The 22786-nt window shown below is 34.8% G+C and overlaps 3 protein-coding genes and 1 long non-coding RNA gene across 6 annotated transcripts in view; 2 read left to right on the top strand and 2 right to left on the bottom strand.

The window, feature by feature from the left end:
* Positions 1 to 2132, bottom strand: part of LOC138944181 (uncharacterized) — a 37836-nt gene extending 35704 nt beyond the window's left edge. Inside the window, exons 1-3 of the long non-coding RNA XR_011448667.1 lie at positions 1408 to 2132; positions 959 to 1039; positions 625 to 673 (exon numbers count right to left, since the gene is read on the bottom strand). This is a non-coding gene — a long non-coding RNA (uncharacterized lncRNA). The remainder of the gene's footprint in view (positions 1 to 624; positions 674 to 958; positions 1040 to 1407) is intronic.
* Twin (CCR4-NOT transcription complex subunit 6-like twin) overlaps positions 1 to 22786 on the top strand; it is a 219388-nt gene that overhangs the window by 17902 nt on the left and 178700 nt on the right. The window lies entirely within an intron of this gene.
* LOC138944139 (CCR4-NOT transcription complex subunit 6-like) overlaps positions 1 to 22786 on the top strand; it is a 383005-nt gene that overhangs the window by 248286 nt on the left and 111933 nt on the right. The window lies entirely within an intron of this gene.
* The window catches only part of LOC138944105 (uncharacterized), a 95963-nt gene continuing 76900 nt past the window's right edge, over positions 3724 to 22786 (bottom strand). The window contains exon 6 of the mRNA XM_070315011.1: positions 3724 to 4187. Within this exon, the coding sequence (XP_070171112.1) occupies positions 4146 to 4187 (42 nt within the window). The 3' untranslated portion in view covers positions 3724 to 4145. The remainder of the gene's footprint in view (positions 4188 to 22786) is intronic.

Here is a 22786-nt window from a genome sequence, read left to right as displayed (position 1 = left end):
TGAGATGGAAGCCGCAAACTTATTTTAAGAAAATAAAAAATTTTATAATGATTGGAAATTATTGAGAATACACAGAAATAAATTAAATAATTTAAAATACAAATAAAAGTAAAATGTATCTACTCTTTAAAAAATCGATACTGGAATATGAAAATATTTTGGAATCCCTTTTTCTTTATTCTCTCGATTATTGTCTTCTTTTTCTTCCATTTAATTGAAAAATCTTAATAATTACGATATCTCTCTTAGTCTGACTTCTTCCCTTCGACCTATCCGGTATAGGTGACTCTACCGATAACTATTAGCGTTTTCGAATAAAGCAAATTTCATCGCTTTGAGAGCGATTAAATCCAATTTATTATAAATATATGTTTGACCAAATAAGTTTTAAGAGAATCTGATTAATATAAATATATGATACATTAATAATATAACTAATATAAAGTACATCTCCTGTGTTTTTGCTACTATTTTGTTCCGATTAATCTATCAAACGCTTAAAGTATTTCATTGATTAATAATTTAAGTATCCCAAATAATCAAGATGGTATCTCTAATATATGATGTCATTAATCGGTCTCATCTAATCCGTTACCTCAAAATAAAATAAAATTTATTACTCACCGGCACACTGATGCGCAACAGCGGAGTTGTTGGTCTTGAGGCTACTTGTCTGTAACATACATATATAAAGTCTAAATTATAATAGCGGCCAAAATATAATTAATATTTCGTGCGGAATATTTTAAATCCGATGCGTACAATACTAAGAAGCTCTATGTAAATATGAAACAATTTTATAAATTATAAAAAGATTTTTTTTCAAATAGAAACTTTTATAGGATTTATGTAAATCTTTCTTTTTAATTTTCTCTTGATTAATTCATTTAAATCAAAAGACGGAATTAATGCGCGTACGCGATTTTTAACAACCGATATAAAAATAATAAATATTCACCCTAGGGTTACTCCGCCGGTGCAGGATGCCTCCCTAGGCCTCCTCCTCCTCCTCTCAGAATGTCAGCGTCGCTACGTAGATCTGTAACATATAAATAGAAGATGCAAATTGTAGCAACGCTCAAAATAATTAATATTTCAAAAATTTTATTATACACATAGAATTTTATACTCGATACATATAATAATAAGCAAATTAATAAAATAATTTTATAAATTTTGAAAAAAAAACTACTAATAACTATAATAATTTCATATAAAAGCTATAATCTGAAAAGAAAACTTTTACAATTATAGCTTTTATATGAAAATCTTTTTCTTTCTAATTCTCTCTTGTCTAAATCATATAAATAAATAAAAAAAAAAAACAAATTATGCGATTAATCACTCAATTTAAATTGCACGTATGCAATTAATAAGTAATTAATATACAAATAACAATTTACTTACCACAGGATTGCTCCACCGGTACGCGATGCCTCTCCTAGGCCTCCTCCTCCTCTCAGGTTGATTCACACGCGCGATACTTTGAACGACACTCCCGCACTTTCGAATTTCGGCACGATCGAACCCCGCTTTACGTGAGAATCACACTTGGAGTCGACAAGTCGGGAATTCACCGATTACTTCGAGCAAAGGTTAAGCGGAAGCGGAAGAAAACGAAATCGATTGATGGAATCGTCGCGAATGGGGTTCGCTCGACTCTTGACCCGCGCCTGCTCCCATCGAGGGCCGACTAGAACTTCGTTAGGAACGATTTCATACGAACCACCAAGTCTCTATCGTACAGACTGAGCCGGGTTTATCGTAAGGCTGATAGACGGGTCGAGAATGAAGATACCCACCCTCTAGGTGCTAACAATCTAGATCACTTCGAAAGCGGGCGATCAACTTCTCTAGCGAGCGAAAATCGAACCTAATTAGTACAGCCGACTCCTCAAATGCCAAACATGTTAGTATTGCTACAATGTGCTGTTAGACGGTACAAGAGAAGGGACCCATTAACGACGATTCCAAAACAATCGACCGAACTCTAACCGATTCGGGCCGAACCGTTTGTCGGAGCAGAACGTGCCCTCAACAGCCGATTCTCGAACCGAAGTTCAAGATTAACCGCGCGAACATGCATCTATACTATGCACGAACATACGTTGCTACGCGGTCGGCATTCACCTCAGCCGCGATACTGAGGCGTTTTAACATCGCGCCTGCATTAATATATTAAATTTATTAATACATAAATATTTATATAATATATAATATTAATATAGTATTAATATTAACTGATATTAATATAAAATTAATTATATTAATAAGTATTAATATATTAAAGATTGCAATGCTGAGAGACATCCCATTTAGCCGGCAACGAAGTATGATTCTCGATGACAATCGTGAAAACGAGATAAAAGTCCAACGCGAAGACGCGACGACGCGAAAACGCGATATCGCGAAAACGCGACGCATCGTTGCTCGTACGGCACGATGACGGCAACGACGACGCACTAATGTGCGTTCAACGCACAAATGCGCGTGCCACATATGAGCCATTGTGCGACTCGTGGCAATGCTGTGTCGACACGCGACGCGGAAGACGCGAAAGCCGTCCGCGGCACGATGACGGCACCGACGACGCACCGCTACTTTATTGCTCGAGTATCGCCGCGCGAATGATAACACGTAAGAAAGGAATTTGAGCATCTCGCCCCACTACGGTTCTATTCAAGTGGCTTTGTATAAATGATAACAAGACCGTGATACATAAACAATGTTTACGCGCGCCAATGTTTACGCCGGCAAGGCCAAATACCATGTTACGTATTGTCCTAATTCGCTGACGAAATATTTTATATTATAAAATATATATGCGAAATATTAAATTAGATAAGTATTTTAAATTACAGATCATTTATTTATTAAACGATTAATGTATCATGGAGCTTATCGTTATTATAATTATTCGATTTTGCGATTCGTTTTATAGCACGTTCTTAATCCAAATTTCTTATTTGATTAAATGAATAAATTACAAAATATGTGATTCGAGATCTATCATCGTGATATATATATATATATATATATATATATATATATATATATATATATATATATATATGGTATATTCGTGCTATTTGCGCTCTCGGGCCGGCAGTTGATACGATATAAATATGTAACGGATCGAGACAATTCCAATGCAGATACGCGAGAACGATTACATCCCTATATAAGTTCGCATAATTTAGCGGCATCACGTGAATATTTGTTCATGCAAATAAAAAAAAATACACATTTATCAAAACTACGCGCCGACGATAAGAGCATTTTCGATTCGCAGGTGATCGATTAAATAAATAGCAATTTTTATGAGCTTGTTTTTAATATATATGTATATATATATAAAACGACGATAGATCTCGAATCACATATTTTGTAATTTATTCATTTAATCAACTAAGAATTAAAGTAACAGAAAAACAAATTATAAATTATCGTTTCGTTATAATATATATATATGTAGTTACATATTATTTATAAATGTTAATTAATTATTAATTATATTATAATATCAAATAATTACCCGATACTGATCGCAATCGCGTTTAGAGAAGGAATTGAATTGTTTTCCTATTTCATTATAAATCACGATATTTCCCTATAATCAAGATATATTGAATTTTAAATTTGCAAAAATATTGGAAAGAAAATAACCAATTAATTTTGATAAAGGAAAACTTGTTTTACCTTTTAATAAGATATATCATCCAGTTTGCCCAAACATTCTCTATATTTCTTATTCCTTCTTTAGCTGAAATTATGAAAACGCGCAAACAAACTTGTCGCGCGAACGAGCGGAAGCTCACGGTAAATGGTTAAAATTTAGCTCTAATATTGTTCCCAGGAGAGTGCGCGAGAAGGCGAAGAGTCTGCAGAGTTTAGGCTGCATTAGCTTTTAAGCCACTTCCGGCGGTAACGTAACGTAACGCGGGTGGTGGTTTGCGCGGGCATTTATATTTAAAGTTTCGCCGCATAGCAGTTTGCATTAATTACTCTTGTGAATAAACGCCCATCGAGAGGATGGCCATTGTCGTTCCATTCCAAGGCTGGGCCAAGTAAATTCATTAATTCGTTTCTTTTATGCATCTCTCGCTTGTTGTTTGGGAATTACAATGTTACGAGTTTGTTTTGTCTCATTGCTGAACTAGCGGCGATCTATCAGCTTTATTATAGATCTACAAAAAAAGGAAAAAAAAACAATGGGTGACAGCGTTCTCATCCAGCGATGTGACATGTGTCTTATTTTCTATGCGCGATTTAACCAATTTTTGCCGTTTTTCCCGCGAATATGAAACGAATGAAAAATTGTTTTGACGTCCAAAATGTGTCAACCGTCGAAAAAACATGAAATGTAACATGATATTACGTAACATCACATATCGTTGATCAGTATTAGTTTCAATAAAATAAATAATCGAAACTAGGATTTTCAAACATTTCAAATAACTCGAATTATTATACAATAGTATTTGACCGATTTGATTCTTTTATATTAATCGACAATAATTGCTCTACGCTATAATAAATTCGATAATACTATATATAGATAATCTGCATCTTGACTCGCTTATAAAAAATGCTTACAAAATATTTAAATACGATGCACAAAATATATCCTATGAATATTTACTAATTTTTTCTTTTTATTCTTTTACAGGTAAGTTCACATGTCGATGATCACAAGTATTACTTGCTATTTGGTAAGTGATACAATACATTACAGTAATTTAGTGACAATTTATTTATAGGGAAAAAGTGAAACTTAGAATTTAAGTTTTTCCACGTATTGTATACTTCTTGTAAGTTTATGTTCCACGTGTGTGAGGCTTTTCCTTAATTTCCGTAATTCTGCACGCGACGATTCTTTCGCGAAAAGGTTGATCATCGCCGCAGTTTCGCTTAAATGGATCGTAACATTCTTATCGATACGTCCCCGGAAATTGCGCATAATGAAGCGCCTCGTCCACCGATGTTTATTTTAAGCGATACCGATTTATCAGGATAATGACGAGGAAGCAATGTGCGTCGAGGCGCACCCTCTTTCCGGAAACGCGCGATTATACTCCTGCACCGCTTAATTCAATGCGATTACAATGCGACCGCGAGCTTTCATATTTAATCGCCCTTAATTGACGCGATCGAGCGAAAAAGAATTAACGGAAACGGTTCCTATAAATTGTTTAGAAATATGGCAATTGTTTCTGGATTTGACATGCAACGACTTTAGCAAAACTCAGTAGAAAATATAAATGGATAGTTTATAAAATAATTTGTAAAATTTACAGATATGTTGCTTCATCAGATTAGAGAGTAATTTTATTTCGAAAGAACAATTCAACCATCATGTTTTAACTATTATATAGATAAACTTATATAGTTATAGCTATTATATATACTATTACACACATATACAGTTTCCGATAACTTTTTAATTTTTAAAATTAATATTTTTGTAATTATTTTTTTACGATTTTTTATAATATTTAGATATATTTAAATAAAGAATCAAATTAATAAATTTCTATTTTATAAATATGACATTGAGATTTTATACTTTTTATAACGATCCTCTTGTTATAGGTATTATTATACGATATCACTTAAAAACTTATTTGAATTGACAAAATGGAAATAGTCAACGCTTTTCAATAATGCATATTCAATTGACACTATTTTGATCAGTTTGACTGCAATTAAATTTAATTTTTATAAGTTTGTTTTCTATTGAAAATGTATTATCAATTCTGATCGTAACTGGCAACAAGTATTCTGAAAAAAAATGAAACTTTTGAATAAAATACAAAATGGAAGCTTGACAATGGTTAAAAATCATTCTTTTTGTATCTTTATTATACGCGTACGAAATATATTTTTAATTAAAAACAAGCTCATAAACATTGCTATTTATTTAACCGATCACCTGCGAATCGAAAATGCTCTTATCGTCGGCACGCAGTTTTGATAAACGTTTTTTTTTTTTTTATCTGCATGAACAAATATTCACGTGATGCCGTTAAATTATGCGAACTTATAGAGATGTAATCGTTCTCGCGTATCTGCGTGGGAATTGTCTCGATTCGTTACATATTCATATCGTATCAACTGCCGGCTCGAGTGCGCAAATAGCACGAAAGCGAAAACACACTGAGTGATAGTTAGATTATAGGTGAAAAAAACGCCACCGAAAAGTGCAGTACCGCGAAAAATGGTGACCGCATAAATATTGAATCCTGACGGTCAATTTTTTTGCATTATCGTATCAAACTGAAATTTATTCTTTCCAAATTATAAAAATATTTATAATTATTTATATAAATAATCAATTTCTGCTTTTTAAAAATATAGATTTAGGACGGTTTTGGAAAAAATTCTCTAATTTATAAATTGCCATTTATTTACTGTTTATAATAGACTTTAGAGAGAAATAATATTTCTACTTTGAAGTGCAATATATATCACATTGGCAGCAAGAATAGAGGCGATATTTACATTCGTCGCTTTATCACAAATCAGAGAATTGGAACGACGGATTATCTCATTTTCGAGTTCGGTTACGCATCCCGAATTATTAATTATAACGAAATTTCGATTGGCTAATTCGTATTGTTATGTTAAGTACGCGAATACATTCGGTTGAGTTGGCAAACGTGCGGTTATTGTGATCGTGCTTTGCCCGTAATCTGCGAAACTATTGCGATGTAATTTTGCGTTAACTCTTATTCTAATGGCTCGATCTATTATATTTGGTTTATATTTCGATGATGATTTACACGGCCACGGACGATAAACTACAGTATTTATCTTTAGATATATCGCCGCATATGTTAAATCAGTATAATTACTTGCACGTGTGTATTTGAACGAAATATTTGGTGCGCGTATTATACTGGAGAAACATTGTCAAAATATTGAGGGCACGATACATATTATATTATATGGATTTCGTAGTTGATGGTTATTTTATGTATCTGACATATTACAATTTAGCTATGACCTAACTTCATCAAAAGCTATTATCGTGTCAGTAAGTTGATTGATGCTACCAATAATCAAACATTTTGTATATATTATGCACAATATTAAACAACAATTTAGCATTGACAGAAATTATGTAAAGCATAATAAATTTTCATCGAAATATGACGAGATTACTTTTATTTGTTTTATTGATAGATTTATTTTTCGTCAAGATCTTTTGATCTAGAGTCGATGTTCTCTCAAAAAAAAAAAAACCCGTTTGCGATATATATATATACTATATGTAATATTTTATTGTTGACGGAAATTGTGTTATTGCAAATTTTAATTGCGCGCGTGTATGTGAAACGTGACAACGGCCTCTCTATTTTTTACCGACAGATTTATTTTTCATAAAAACCGTTTGATCTAACATCAGCACATTTTACTGTGAGAAAAATGAGCCGCAAAAATCGATAAAGAATCTGGCAGCGGTGTTGGAGTCAAAAGCTGTCAAGCGTTACGTGGACGTCAGCCAGTCGTGCGAAACTTTTGTAATCAAATTCTCTTTTTTTTTGGAGAGGAAGGCAGGGACGTTATATTAAATCAACGTTGAGTCGGTGAAACTTCACAGAGGGAGAAAGAGAGAAGAAGCATGCTTATTAATTAAATTATTGTTCCAGGACAGTCCTACGAGTTGATTCGAACGTAAAAGTTTGCCTCCACATTGAAACTCATTCTAAAAATAGGGCTATCGTGATTTATTCGACGAACCATCTGGCGAGTCTGTCATAAATTTAGTCGCTGATTTATACCGCGTTGTATAATATTTCGTCGTGTCCCCGTATTATGTGGACATCGCCACCGTTATTATTTATGGACTATTATCCATGAATTTAATCTATCGAGAAGCGTCAAAGTTCTATCAATTTTTCATCAATTTTTCACAGCATAAATTTTTAATCTCTCTATCTCTCTTTCTCTCGTTTCGGGAAATTTTTTTCATCTATTCAGCGATAAATAAAAATATATATAATGTTTATAAAATAATTATTGCACTCTACATAATATGTCTTTCATATTAACAAACATCCATGTTACGTTATACCAATTAATGCGGTAAAAAAATATAATTGGTAGAATTTTTTAAATTTTTATGACGAAATTTGTTAGTTTTCATGATAGATAAATTTATTATTTTCATTATTTATAACTGACATAAAATATAGCGAGATTGCACTCCGGCATTTATGATTTACGTACATGTAACAACGTCATACCTATGTGTATAATAATGCGCGGGATAAAATAAATATTTTTTGAAATCGGGATATTGCCGGTGACATTTGCATACGTGCTTCGTAAAATCGTGCGAGTTTATTTGCGCGAAAACCCTCCTACGAAAATCGTTCGAAAGATTTAATCGTCATTTAAATCCAACAGGCAAGAGTGATCACTTCTACCTTCGAACGACAATTTATTTATTTTATTTTTTGCTTCGCATATTATCGATAATGAGAACAATGCGGATTTGGTGTGGATTCATTTATCTTATCGAAACGATGCATTATTAACGAGAGAGCATTATCGCGTACCATTATTTGAAACACTTCGACGCGTCGCGCGGCCGGAAATCGACGTTTGTCGCGAATTCAATGAATGAATTTATTCGCTAGTTTCGCGCGCGCTCGATTTGTCGTTGTCCATGTTCCAATCTCGCAAACCATTATTCCCTTTAATTCGCTCACGTGACTGAATTTAAATAATGTTGAATTTTCTGGCGATTACAATGTGAACAAGAGAAACTTAATACGTATTAAAATTAAAATTATGTGGAATCGAAATCTAGGTCACATTGTCTATGAAATATAAGTTTTTTTATGCAAACTTGTGTGCAGTATATATATATGTATATGTATATATATATCTTTGAATATTTCTGAATGTGAAGATTTATTGAAGATATGACGAATATTTCTGAATTAAAACTTTACATGTCACATATTGTATTAATATAATACAAATTTAATATGTCCTCGCTTTTAAAACATACGCTTTATTGAATTCCAAAGTTATAGAATTTTATAACAAATTTTTATATCGCGTTATAATATAATAATGTTTTCAGAATAACATTATCGAGAAAGCGTTTCGATGATGAAGTAATAAAATAAATTAATTTACACGTTTGAATCAATAATCCGATTGGATTTCGTATCTTCATTTTGTGCACTTTTTTTTTTATCAGCCATAGAAATTACACTTGATTATTTGACGTATTTTAAGCAGCGTGTAAAAAATCCTACGGATCGTCATGATACAGCATGGCTTCGTCGACGTGTCTTTATTCTCTCACCGCTCGTAAGTAACGCCGCCTATTATTGCTTTGAGACAAGATATTTCGCACGATTTATCGCAGCCATTACCAACAATGGACGGCGCGAAATGAAGACGGACAAGAGAGAATTACTCGTTTCGAGACGAAGCGAAAGTAAAAATTTTGCAAAGAACGTCACTTGGCTGGAAGCAATTTAATTTGTCGTTATCCTTCTGATTTCGCGCGATAACGTCAAATTTACATTTAATAGCGGCTTTGCGCGACATTATTAATGCATTTATTTTTTTTTTTTTTTTTTTTTTTTTTTTTTTTTTTTTTTTTTTTTTTTTAGTTGAGAATGAATCCATAAATTCTTGTTATTAAGTGTACGCTAAACATTTGTCATATTTTAAGAAAATATATATTGGGAAGCATTATATAAAGTCATTTTGAAATAATCTTTCTCCTTAGTTTTAATATTTCAACACACATTTCATTTTTCAGGTAATAAATTTTATTTGACGTTTTGCAAAAAATGAATAAAAGTTGATAAAATTTAAATCTTTTTATTATTTCTGCGTTATAACTTAGTCTATGATATTTAGAATAATTGCGGCACGCGATATCCGTTGCAGCCGGCGTTATCGAACCTCCGTGTGCGCTTATTTCTTTCTTTTTTTTTTTTTTTTTTTTTTTTTTACATCAGCCGCGCAGCCGGAGCAACTTTCTCTATCGTTCTCTCTCTCTCTCTCTCTTAAGTCACGTTATCTCTTATCGTTAATAAATTTTCCCTTATCCCTTGCTTTCCTTTTTCCTCGTCTCTGCATCCGGTGCACCGACGAGGAGAGGCGATCTCTCGGTGAAAAAAGAACAAATAAACTATCAACGAACGGGGATGAGTTACCTGCAGCCTGACTCTCGGATCCTTTCAAAGCCGATTTTTCCATCGCTTTAATTGTAAACGCCATTTTTATTGCTTTGCACTAATATTGTACGCGATACGTATCGCTCGTAAGGCTGATTTATGATAGAGACCTAGGATTATTACCAGTGTTTCTTTTTTCTTGAGATATTCTTCACTTTTTATTCTTTGGTCGAATATTTTTAGAAAAATTTATTTTATACCGTAGACATTCAAAATTTTAAATTAAGAAACCTGAATTCTAAATCATAGTAACTCCATAATTACATTTGCAGGAAAAATAATTAATGTTTTATTTTTATATTTCCCTTACAATTTTTTTTTTTTTTTTTTTTTTTTTTTTAATTACATAACTGGATTTAATAACATACTTACATATGTATATATATACGTACATTTCATGTTTTTTGTTGTTTTTTTTGAACTGTAATAAAGATGGATACATCGTGATATAATTTAAAATTTAGATGTGTTTTAATATTTACAAATTTATTTATATATGGAAAATAGGTGCGCGCGTGATATCGTTTATTTACCTTTTTTTTAAATCGCAGATTTATTTGATTCAGTTCTGATGTTCTTCAAATCTCGAAATTCCGAGGCTGGACCGGAATTCTTAATTAATGATAGGCAAGTAATAAGTGAGTGGGAGAATACGCAGAGTCTAAATGTACGACTTCTGGGATAATCCATATAAACGTCACGGCAGAATACTCGTCTCGACAATACAACGCCGGTCGAGGTCGCCGCGTCATTTACGAATATCTAATTACGAGGAACGGTCTTACCCGAGGGAGGCAACTTCGCCGTCCTCAGAGCTTGCCCGTAATGGAATTGTTGGCCCGGTTATTCCGCTGCGGCCAGCAAGTGTAATGACAAAATACATGAGATTCTGTCGCGCTCGATGCAAGTATGCCGTGCGTTAAGGACAATCCCAACGGTCACCAAATTTCTGCCGTTACCGTTTATACAAGATGTCCCGACATACTCCATCAGGCTTAAGCATTTGATATGAGCGATCTCCTGAATATTCATAAATAAATTACGACGTCGGAAGCAATTTGATATCGTGCGCTCGGATTCGTAGAAATCTAGAGACATATATTTGTATTTATTTATATACACGTAGAATAAATAAAACTTGCTGCTTTAAATTGAACGTGAATTAAATTGATCGAAGAAAAATCATGTTCCCGCTGCTTGAAGGAAACGTATCGGACTTTAGAATCATCGCGCGCAGATTTTGAGATTTACTATGAGAACACGTAAACGCGGCAGACGTTTCTCACTTCGGGGACCGTGGACGTGCTCGGGATTTAAAGTCTCCTCTGGTCGTCATAAGTTGAGATTTCTTTATGCGGACAACGAGACGACTCTGCTCCGTAATAACTCGCGCGAATTTTAATTTTAAGCCCTGCCCGATGGACGCACGTGTTCCAGGACCAACAACATTCTCTCTCGAGCGCGTGGGAGGATTTTCTGTGAGAGTCGATTCTCTCTGTCGGTTTTTTAATCCTCAGTATTAAATGAAAATGAAATGCTTTTTATAAATAAAAAAAGAAGGAAGAAAAAACGCCTTTTCTCCTGTAATACGCGCGTCTTTGTTTCCGCGGCTCAGCGGGTACTATAATTCAGCGCGAAAAAGTCCCGCAATGTGATCATGAAAAGTTCCTCTCGCGCGTTTTCGCGTGCCACGCTTAATGGACGTCGCAATTTCGCCGGAATTCAATTAAAGAAACGACTCCTCGCGCGCCCCGACGTTCTCGCAAGTTAGCGTGAGTCCTGGGACGGAAACGGAGAAGACGGTCGACTAATATAACTGCGTTTCGCATCGCTCCCTGATAATTCGACGAACAAATAACAGCGGGGCGCGAATTCACATTCTACTTTGAGCGTTTATCCGGTTAGCTACATTTACGATCCTTCCTCGCGTTTGTTGTCGAACTACTGTTTCAACGCAAAATCATAAATTAACTCCGCTGAATTTTACGCGACTGAGTACGTTTCGCGAAGTGTCAGTAACGAATTAAATACGGAGCAAATTAATTGCAAATGATATCGATCGGATGATAGAATATAATGCGGTTAACATAGCTACTGTGCGTTCAAACGTAAATTTTGTCCGATTTTATCGAATTTGCAATTGTTTTTTTTTTCCTCATATTTTGTTAAAATAGAGATATATAAACTCGTGATCAAAAAACTTCAATAATTTGTACAATTAATTAGTTTGTCGATTTTATTGCTTTAATTTTATAAAAACATTTATTATATTGCAGCTTAAGAAATTAGTGACATAAAATGCAATTATGTAACTTACAACTCAAGTTACATTAGATGACTTGCGCATTTTGTCTTGACTACAGATTTCCCGGCAAACGCACACGGTACATGCGACGCGTCTCGTACGCTTTTCTTCTTATTCTTCCTATACGAGGTTGTCGGTAGGCGGTCTCGATGACATGATCTAGAAATGAGATATATATCCGGTATTTCATGTATGTGTGTGTGTATGTGTAGTCCACGCACTCCTAGTAAATAATTCATCGACATCTCGCAGAGCAAGATCGCCCTCGGCCATATTACATGGATGTATCTACTCATATTGAGATCCGCGGGGAGTTTGTGTACAGGGTGGTCGTCTGAAAAGAGCGATATTTATCCTGCTCGCTTGAATTTCAAACTAGTTCTAAAAGAATCAAAGTTTATAGTCGAGCACGCTTTTGATTTAAAATGTGTTATTATATATTATACGTAATACGAGGAAGGCTATTTTTTATAGCATATAAAATAATATCTCATAAAAAGCATATATATACATAGCATATGTACACATACATACGCGGATACTATTTATTTATTATAAACAAAAAAATACAATATCAAAAATAAAAAAATTTGCATCTTAAAAAAAAAATCGTTCATTACATCGTCTTGATTACATAAAAGAAAAACATTGAAGTTAACAAAAATAAAAAATAGAAACTAGATATTAGAATTTTAGATTTTTAGATTAGGTATCAGATTTTTCTTCTTTTTTTAATTGACTTTATAATTAGCGTTATCTGTTAAATTGCAAGTTTGGTTTGTCGATTTGTTTGTGAAATTTAAAAAAAAAAAATGTCACTTTTTCTAACGATCTATTACGTGACGTTTCATCGGATATAGACGACATACTTTCATATCTTTGTCTACGGTGATTATTAAGTTATCTGATTGGTACACCCGGTACAATCGGAACTTCCCCGTATTATTTTTTCGTTTGAACAACCAATGCAGCGTGTGATCCGTAGATAGTCAAGAGAGTGCTCGTTTCTTCCGCGGCTACTCGCAGAGACAACGAGAAGAGCCGTTTCGTTGTCCAGTCACGTCGCGAACACTTGGACCCTGAGACATAAGGCAAGAAAAAAGCATCGCGGGCTATCTATTCTACGCAGAAAAAAGTCGGAGCGCCGATACGCGACGCGCATAGGCGCCGAATCGAGCGAGCAAATCTCAAGAATCGGGAATTAATTCTTTATTCCCCAGCGGGATGTTCGAGCAATCGCACGTATTTTCGGCCTCTCACGTTGTCCTTCATACAATAGACAATAGCGAACTTGAAACCCGTAGAAAGTTAATTTCCGGCATTGTTGGAGTGAAAGTCATCGTCGTGGCATCGAGTAACGCGCGTTAGAAAATTTGGTTAAAATTGTACGTTGAATAAGTAAAGATTCAGATTTTAAACTAGGTTCTATTTAAAGAAGCGTTTGCAAAATAATGCGGCATACAAAATTTTCCGATATACTGTTATCATATTTATTATCCCATGTAAATCTTCACGTTTGCATTATAATATATGTAAATTTCTTTTTCGCGTATACTTTTCTTTAACAAGTACGCTCGATGGATGCAGATGCAGTTTGCAAAAACTTTAGACAGTTTTCTCGCCCGAAAGTTTCCTCGATTTTCCACTCGATGACCTTCGGTTCGATAAAAACTCGCGCCGTCTATGCGTGATCCGACGATGGATCGATGCTTCGGAGAAAAGCCATTTTCCGGCGACACGCGTCTCTGAATTAAATCGAAGAGTATACGGAAGAGTGCCAATGTAAGCAAAGTTCGATGTAATTGACATTTGCTTTAAAGAGGATGCATGCTTATAACAGAAGAATTTTAAAAAATTCGCTCTTTAAAATTTGAAAAATTAAATTTTTAGAGTAAAATATATCATATGTGTGTATATGTATGAAAAGAAAATACACAAAGATATTTTTTATGTTTGAGGGTGAAGTTGAATGTAATAAAAATAAAGAAAAATATGATATAAAAAATTGTTCACTAATTAATATATTAGATACATTTATGCTTCGTATATGCATTTTTTGCACAATTTTGCACAATTTTTTATAAGCTGCAATTCTGATAATTATCTCCCTTAGCGACTATCGAACGCTTGTTACTTTACCGGCGTTTGTGCTAACGAATGCTTTAATTACCCGATAATCACTCTCGCAGCGTAAAGTAATAATTAGATCGGATCGGCTCAATGTTGAATCGCGAGTTTTTTTTTTCGAGTAGGCAGTCGCATCATATGATGCAATAATCACTTCCGCGTGTAGAATTAATGCACGACGCTTATCCGAGAAAATAATTCCGGATGCTATGTTAATAATACGCTAACGAGTCCATTAAATTGAGAAAACAGCATGTACAGCATAGCGAATAATTCATGCAGTTCGTAAACTTTATATAATTTTCATTTCTCATGCGAAATTATCTCGTCATATATATCTTAACTATAAACATGTCAAACTTGAGGAAATGAATTTGAATTTATATAATATAATAAGTACGAAACAAAACTTTTTTATGTATGATAAAGAGCACGAACGAAAAAATATGTGAAGAGAAATCGAAAACTTTTCTAATGTTATGCTTTCTTCTTTTTCAAAATGTATCTTCTTTTATAATGCCATTTTTCTCGATAGAAAAGAATTCCTCTAATGCCGACGATAGTGATTTTCGGCAAAATACATATATTTTGCCGAGAAAATGAACGCTATTTATCCGCGCTTTTATCTTGCTCTTTGACTTATACTGCTATACTTCGACGAATTTAAAATGGCTCAAGAGGAGCGAAATATTTTCGACAAACTCCCACGACTAGCTGCTAGTATAATACTGCGCGAATATGGGTCGTAGGGCTCGTAAGTCACGTTTATCTTCGAAATATGGCCCTATTTTTGAAAGGTCCGCCGGAGGAGTTATAAATTCCAGATGGTAATTCGGCCGTACACAACGTGGCCCATGCCCCCGTCTCTCTCCTTTTCGAGATTTATAATGCCAGTTTGTAAGTGACACGTGGACTAACAACGCGTCGACTACGAAATCATGCTGGAAGTGAAAATTTGGTTAACAAAGAAGACTTTCTTCTCTACTCCGGAACATAAAAGATACCGCGCATTTTCGCGTGAAAGATGTGCTCCGTCATGCTATTCTCATAAACCGTGATGCTTTAAACCCGGAAATGGCACCACATTACAATGCCCTCCTTTGGTATAGTGATATCTATATTACATCACTATTCAATTGTACAACAGAAATTTATTTATATACTAAGATTATGAATTTAAATTTCCTTTTGAAAAAAGATTGAGAGACTACAGATGAGAAAGGATTATATTGAAATTATTAATGACTATTTTGATTAATAAAAATTATAGAGAAAGTATAAAAATAAATATGTAGAAAAATTAATTATTTGAAACTATGTAATTTGAGAATTACAACAAAATCTAATATTGGAAAAATAAGAGATATCGGCTTTAGGAATTTAAGGACGTAATGTTTATTTTGCGGTTTGCTTTCATCCAAAACTCTGTCATTACGTAATGAAAATCGGTGGTTGTTGAAATAGTAATTTGCAATTTATTTGAAACTCGTTAAATCGATTTAATTATAGTATATTAAACGATGTCATTCAATTGTGCCGTTTTATATAATAATGAAATTTATTCTATAATTTTATTATTTCGAAACGATAAATTTACAACAATTGAATGAACATCAATTAGCTTTTCGAGCTATTTACTAGCATTAATTATTTACTGTGCTAAATATTTTTGATACTTTAAAAGCAGAAATAGCATTTTCTTTAATCGGTTCACGCGTTACATAATTAATACTAGAACAAATGAATTGTCAGACTGTTAAGAGATTTAAATCGACAGTTAGTTATCACACAAGAATCTGACAGAAAAACCAAGTTTGGGGGTTCATATAATTAAAGATTCTTTAAATTCATTTCAATCTATTTAAACATAATATATATTAAACGCGCGGTTAGTTGGCGGTTTCATCATTTTCCGATAATAATGGAGTCCATTATCTGGGTTCGTTATTTTCAAGAGAGAATAGATTCGCGCGCGACAATTTAATTAATGGATTGCGAATTAATTCTTCGAAGGCATCGACGCGTCAAGCTTGACAGACAGGCAAACCCTTATCGATCTTGATATAATAATAGGGATTAATTTATAATTAACTGAAAGAGGAATAAGTTGTCTCACGTGCACAATTGCAAAATATAATAACGTTGCCGGTTTGAAAAACGTTTGCTTCCGGTCGGAGCGAACGAACGTTAACAATGGCAAATCGGTATATATGCACAACGTAACCACGTTTCCCGATGCAATTCACATGCTACGCAGTGCATTGTAGTGCAGCATAGTCGTGCAGCGCGCCCGTGTTTTCGCGGCGGATCGAACCTATCGAAATTCAATATCGTACGATAATGGCGTACGACAAGGGCGCGCACATTCCTCTGATGCGGGAAAAAAAATATTGAGGCTTACGTTGTCGCGGATGACACGCAATTGCGTGCTCGTAACGAAAGCGACGGGAATATCGCTTTCACCGTATCTCCGATACATTATTCCAATATTTGAGAATAAGCCGCCGCCGGCGCCGGCGGTACCGATACTCCTCTCAGTCAACGTTCTAACTTGCGTTTAGCACAGCCAGATATTTTTTTGACAATCAGGTCGTCGGCTCGGTCGGTTTTCATCCCGGTAATGTATCGTGAGTCGGTGCTCTTGATTTTCCGGTACACACTTCCGTCGTCATAATTATTAATGCGCGTTGCGCGCGTGACAGTTAATACGTTACAATCCGCGCGCGACGTGAAAAGCTCGTTCCAGGAATTGTCGGGCGTTTGTCTGTTTCTCGCTTTGTTGCCATGTGCTATTGAGTTTATATCTGTTCGGCTTTATAAATCGTACGTCGAGATTAATCTAAGCTCTCTTCATTACATCGCGATTGCACGAAAATGTATAATCTTTTGTAATAACGGATAATTGTGCACACAACACGAGAATCTTTTTTCATCGGAATTTAATACCGTTTATTTGGTTATAGTATTTTCGGAAAAGCTTGATCAAATTTCTATGAAACACGTAAGAAAAATATTCTGTAATATGAATTAAATTTATGAAATTATATATATGTTGTTGAATTAAAGGATAATAACAGTCACACAAAATTAAAAATAAATTCATTATTATAAATTTAACATTAAATTTAGAAAAGTTTTATTAATATTAAGATTCCTGAAATTATAAGAGTTAAAAAAAATTTTTATTAAAATTTATGTAAATTGATAAATGTGCGACAATAACTATACCTTTTATAATATTGGAAATAATAAGTTAGTTATATATTGCATCGGATGTTTATGTGTATGTGTGTGCCGAATAAAATTCATTTATTTTGTTGTCGGTCTCAACAAATAAGAGAGAATATTTTCGCCGCAGGAAAGGCGGACACTACAATTACCCAGTCAGCTAACGAGATCTGACAAATTCTATCACAGCCAGAAAATCGAATTGGGAAATGCAACGCGGCGCAACGAAATAACAAGGAATTGTTTTCCACTGTCGAGAGCTCAAAGAGCACAAATTACACAGACACAAACAATCGAGATAATTTGCTTCCGGGGACTGGTTGATTTCTACTGCTAACAAGAGGCACGCTTAGCCATCCGTAAATTCGAGAAAATTTAGAAGTTTGTACGAACAGGAAGTACCCAAGCATGTAACTATTTTTCGTTGTGGCTACACTTATATATAGATTCTTAAGAGACAAAGTGATTTCTTTTTAATATCTGCTTAATTGGCAAAAATGTCATAAGGAATAATTTTGCTTCTTATTATATAAAAAATGATTAATCTCTGAAAAAGTAAAATTCTTCTTTTAAAAAAGAAAAAGCCTTTTTCCCATTATTATTATTATATTATCTTATGATATATTTTACACAGACGATATTAATTTATTATTATTATTATTATTATTTTTTAATATCTTTAAGGATTACAAAAATTAAAGAATTTTAAAAAATGTACGAAAGTAATAAAGAAAGAGAAAATATCATAAAAATTTAAAGAACTTTAAAAATTGTTTCAACCATATTTTTCGACGCCATAAATGTGACTGTGACCAGAAATATTTGTGGCGAAAAAAATTAATTTTCGGCGACCGATAAGCCGTAATAACTTCAACAATCGCGCGCCATAATCCTGCTCTGAAGGAAAATCAATCGTGACAGAAACGACAAGCAAGCCTTTCGCGATGCGCGCCCTTTTACGAGCCGTCCTCTCCGATCCTTTATGTCTCTACTGTTGCGTCACGGAATCCAATATTGTAAGGGGTTCGCCTCCGCAGTCGCGGCGATTCCGCTCGGGAAAAGGACAACGTAGCCGAAGCAATTATGTAAATCCACTCGCAAGATCAAGATACATTTCAATCTTGTTGTCTTTCTTTCTTTTCTTCTTCATTTTTCTTTCTTTTCCTCCCTCTCTCTCTCTCTCTCTCTCTCTCTCTCTTTCCCTCTCTCTTTTCGTCTCATCTTGTCCCTACTACGCGTATCTAAAAGCGGACCTCGGAAAACATTCAGCCATGCGCATAATATGAAGATGTTGTTACGACCGCTCTGTTTTTCCCTTTTCTCCGTGACCGATGCCATATATCCCCTCTGTTTTCTTCTTTACCATTTCTTCACCAGGTCGTCGTTTGATTTTCCGGCATTCTCTCCTTGTATTTCTACGCTGTAATTTGTGCAGAAGCAACGTATCTAGCATTACGGGACGAATAACGATACGAAAGGCTTCATTCTTTTTTCGTTGTCGTCATTGTCGTCGGAAGAGTTTGCTCTGCGACATCGATGGGAAACGTATGTTGACACGTTCAACTCGCGGATCGCTTCCCCCTATCACGTGCATTACGATCGCGCGAGATCCTTTTCCTCTTTTCCTTTCGTTCTCGTTTTTCCTCCGTTTCTCTCTCTCTCTCTCTCTCTCTCTATGGCTTTTTACGACTTTGGCAACGACGAAGCTGTCAGTTCCCCGGAGGTCGACGGGAATTACGGAGAGAGCCGTGACGAGTCCTCTGCGGAATTGCAGCGGCGATTTTACCACCTACGTCGATTTTCGAATCCTTTCAACGTTTGGAAAATTGTCGATTGTGAGCACTCTGCACGTACAAAGATCACTTGGCGCGGATATTTTTTCGATATAAAAACATTAAAATAGCGCGAACGAATATTATTCAGGGAGCAGAATTGAAGAATTAAAATTGAAGAATACGCGAACCTTTTTCGCCATTATTCGCATCTTCGAGGCAATTAATCCTGCTTTTACACATTCCAAGTCACCCAATTATAAAGGCTTTATAAAATATCACGAATTTCCTTTCTCTGGTTGCGATGTTCAGCTTTTTCGCACGCATGAGGTATGACATGCGTGTATCATTTAACAACTCGATGAGTTTCAATCTCAGGGACTATTAGAACAGCCGATTGCATCCGTTAATATAATAAACATGCGCTCTCTGCCAATAACATACCTTATCATCTAGTTATATAGCTGTAATGATATAATAAATATTTTGAAGCAGCAGCTAATAACGCGAAGACGAAGATATTCACGCCGAGAGCAATAACGTGAAAAATAATCACAATTCTTCTTTCTCTTTCTCGTTACTTTTCGTGACGTAAGGGTACTTTTTATGTGTTATTCGCCTTCGCTAAATCTCTTCGACTGCGCACGTAAGGACTCGTCGAACGATTCTTTACGAAAAGAGAAGTAGGATATAGCTCTTCCTTTTAAAGATATAGCTTCATTCTTTTTCGATTGTATTCTTTCGGATAAATGAGGATGCCTCGCAAAATTTAACGTGTTTGTTGTTCCTTACAGTTTGTTTTCTTTAAATTATCGATCTCTCTTCAAGTCTAGAAATATCCAAAATATAGAATTTTACTTTGAAATATTACTGTATTATACGAAAGAGAGCGTGTAAAATGCGTCTGCATCCCCGCACGCAGCCCTCTGAGAGCACGTGTCCCTCCAGTGTCGGCGATACAAACAGCTTAAGTCTTAAGTTTTCCTCATTGCTTCGTAACAAATGACGTCGTAGAATGACGAGTATCGAACAGCGGATCGATTCGTAGCGCCCAAGAGCGCCGCGAGAGCTCTTTATCTTCGTTGATATCTTGTCGCGATAAATCATGGGAATCCTATTCAGCACGGGAGGGAGGGCGATCTACCGCGATTTATCACGCTCGATGCATGGCGCATCCATCCTCTTTCACCTCCTCCCCTCGTCGTTTTCTTTCGGCCATTTATCGGCCGTTCTTATTAGCGGCGTTCAGGATGATTGGTCACGTGGATAACGCATCGCGAATACCTGTCCGAGTTCTAGATACATTGTAATTGGCTTTAGATAAGACGTGCGGCGTCGACGTCATCCTGCATCGACAAATTTACGATACTTTCTAACTTTTCATTATCTAAATTATTCTTCGAAAGTTTAAGAAACTTTCATTAGCCAATAAATTAAGTAAAATAGATGATAAACTTTGGAAAAGAGAGACTTCGAAATCAGATAACGGTGGACAAATGAAAAAGAGACAAATGAAAAAGAAGAGAATTAATGAAAGCGATGTGGCTTAAAAGTTTATTGAGTGATAAAAAAAAATATATTAAAGATATTATAATTATAATATAAAAAAATATTTTACTTGCATTACAATAATTTTTTTTATATTCATGCATTTGATATTAGAAACATTAGAGTTTTCATTGATTATATTTGAAGAATCATATTCTATTGTATTTTCAATACATAAAAATATGTTGAAGTAAATGAAATAATAATGAAATTTTCGCAAATGTATGGCAATGATCATTATTGGATTGAGCAATCGATAGAATGTTCTAGATGGCTATTCTCCGATTACATAATGTGTGTGCTTTTAAATAGTCTATCCAGAGGCTTTTTATGTGATCCTCGCGCGACCAACTGCCGGCATATCGGAAGATTTGCATTCTACTCCGGTAACTCTGGCTCGCCGTGTGCGTCGGGATTTACCGAGTTATTTTCTGAGCTCCCTTAGCCGTTTCATAAACATGAAACGCAGGTGGAATAGCGAAACTAGTCGAAGTGAAATCTCGTCCATTCGCTCAGCTGGCGGAGACAAATGACGGCGATGATATCGCTCGTTCGGTTATGACATAATGTTGCAACCCGACACACTCTGTTTTTTTCTCGATCACTTCTCGTCTCCTTTTCTTCCTTTTATTTCGCATAACATTTATAATTACGAAAGAAAAATTATTATGAATTATTAAATTAATCGATAAATAATCCGCCTGCTTTTACATGTTCAAAAAAGCAGAATATTTAATTTATATTCAAGAAACTTATTTTTAAGCAATTTTAAGGCTATATTTTTGAAAACTAAACATTATATTATATCTAAACAAAGTTACAGGAAATTTTTATTTAGAAAGCATATACAAATAAAAGAAGATTAGAAACGCATAAATAACATCGATATGAGATAATTATCGGAAATAAGAGAGTTGGAAAAATAATCATGATAAAATAATAATAATAAAAAAAGTGTAAGAGAAGATAATTTCGAAGTTAAGCTTTATTGCCTATCAGGGGAAAATCCGCATTACTTACGAAACGATACACAAAGTCTCACATCTCTATAGATATCAATAATCTCTATATCCTATAATGACTACTATGCTTCAATACATATATCGTATTGAAACTATGCGATCGCAAAAAAATAGCCAGAAAGGATCACAACGGATTTCGATTTCTCTGAAATCGATATTCCGATACTTGATAGCTCGCAAATGATACAGTCCAACGACCGACAATTCAATGACCATCAGCTTGCCGAAATTTCTTGGTATCTATACATGAAGTGACCAGGATGAGTATCTCGGAAATTCTACTTTGATAGATCTCGGATTATGCTCCGCGCAAGTGGGTCATCCGGTGAATTATACGTAGCATACCGATAAAAACCATGAATAATGGGGCTTTACCTCCATCGTCCCGTCGGGGGTCGTCGTCGAAAGGGTTAAGGGGGTTGTAGAGACTACAGTATGAGATAAGCTCTGCTTAACAAACACCCCCGCGCGTGCAGGACGTTTCTATTCGTGCTGCCGCATCGTTAATTTCGGAACATCTCGCCAACATACACTCTGTATAAACCCCACGAATACGTACCTTCCGACATGATT

Source organism: Polyergus mexicanus, unplaced genomic scaffold (genome assembly GCF_030449975.1).
Source record: "Polyergus mexicanus isolate NDT 795.1 unplaced genomic scaffold, iyPolMexi1.0 SCAF_2, whole genome shotgun sequence".
Lineage (NCBI taxonomy): Eukaryota > Metazoa > Arthropoda > Insecta > Hymenoptera > Formicidae > Polyergus > Polyergus mexicanus.
Note: the sequence above shows the minus strand (reverse complement) of the source record. Positions and strands in the feature narration are given on the sequence as shown.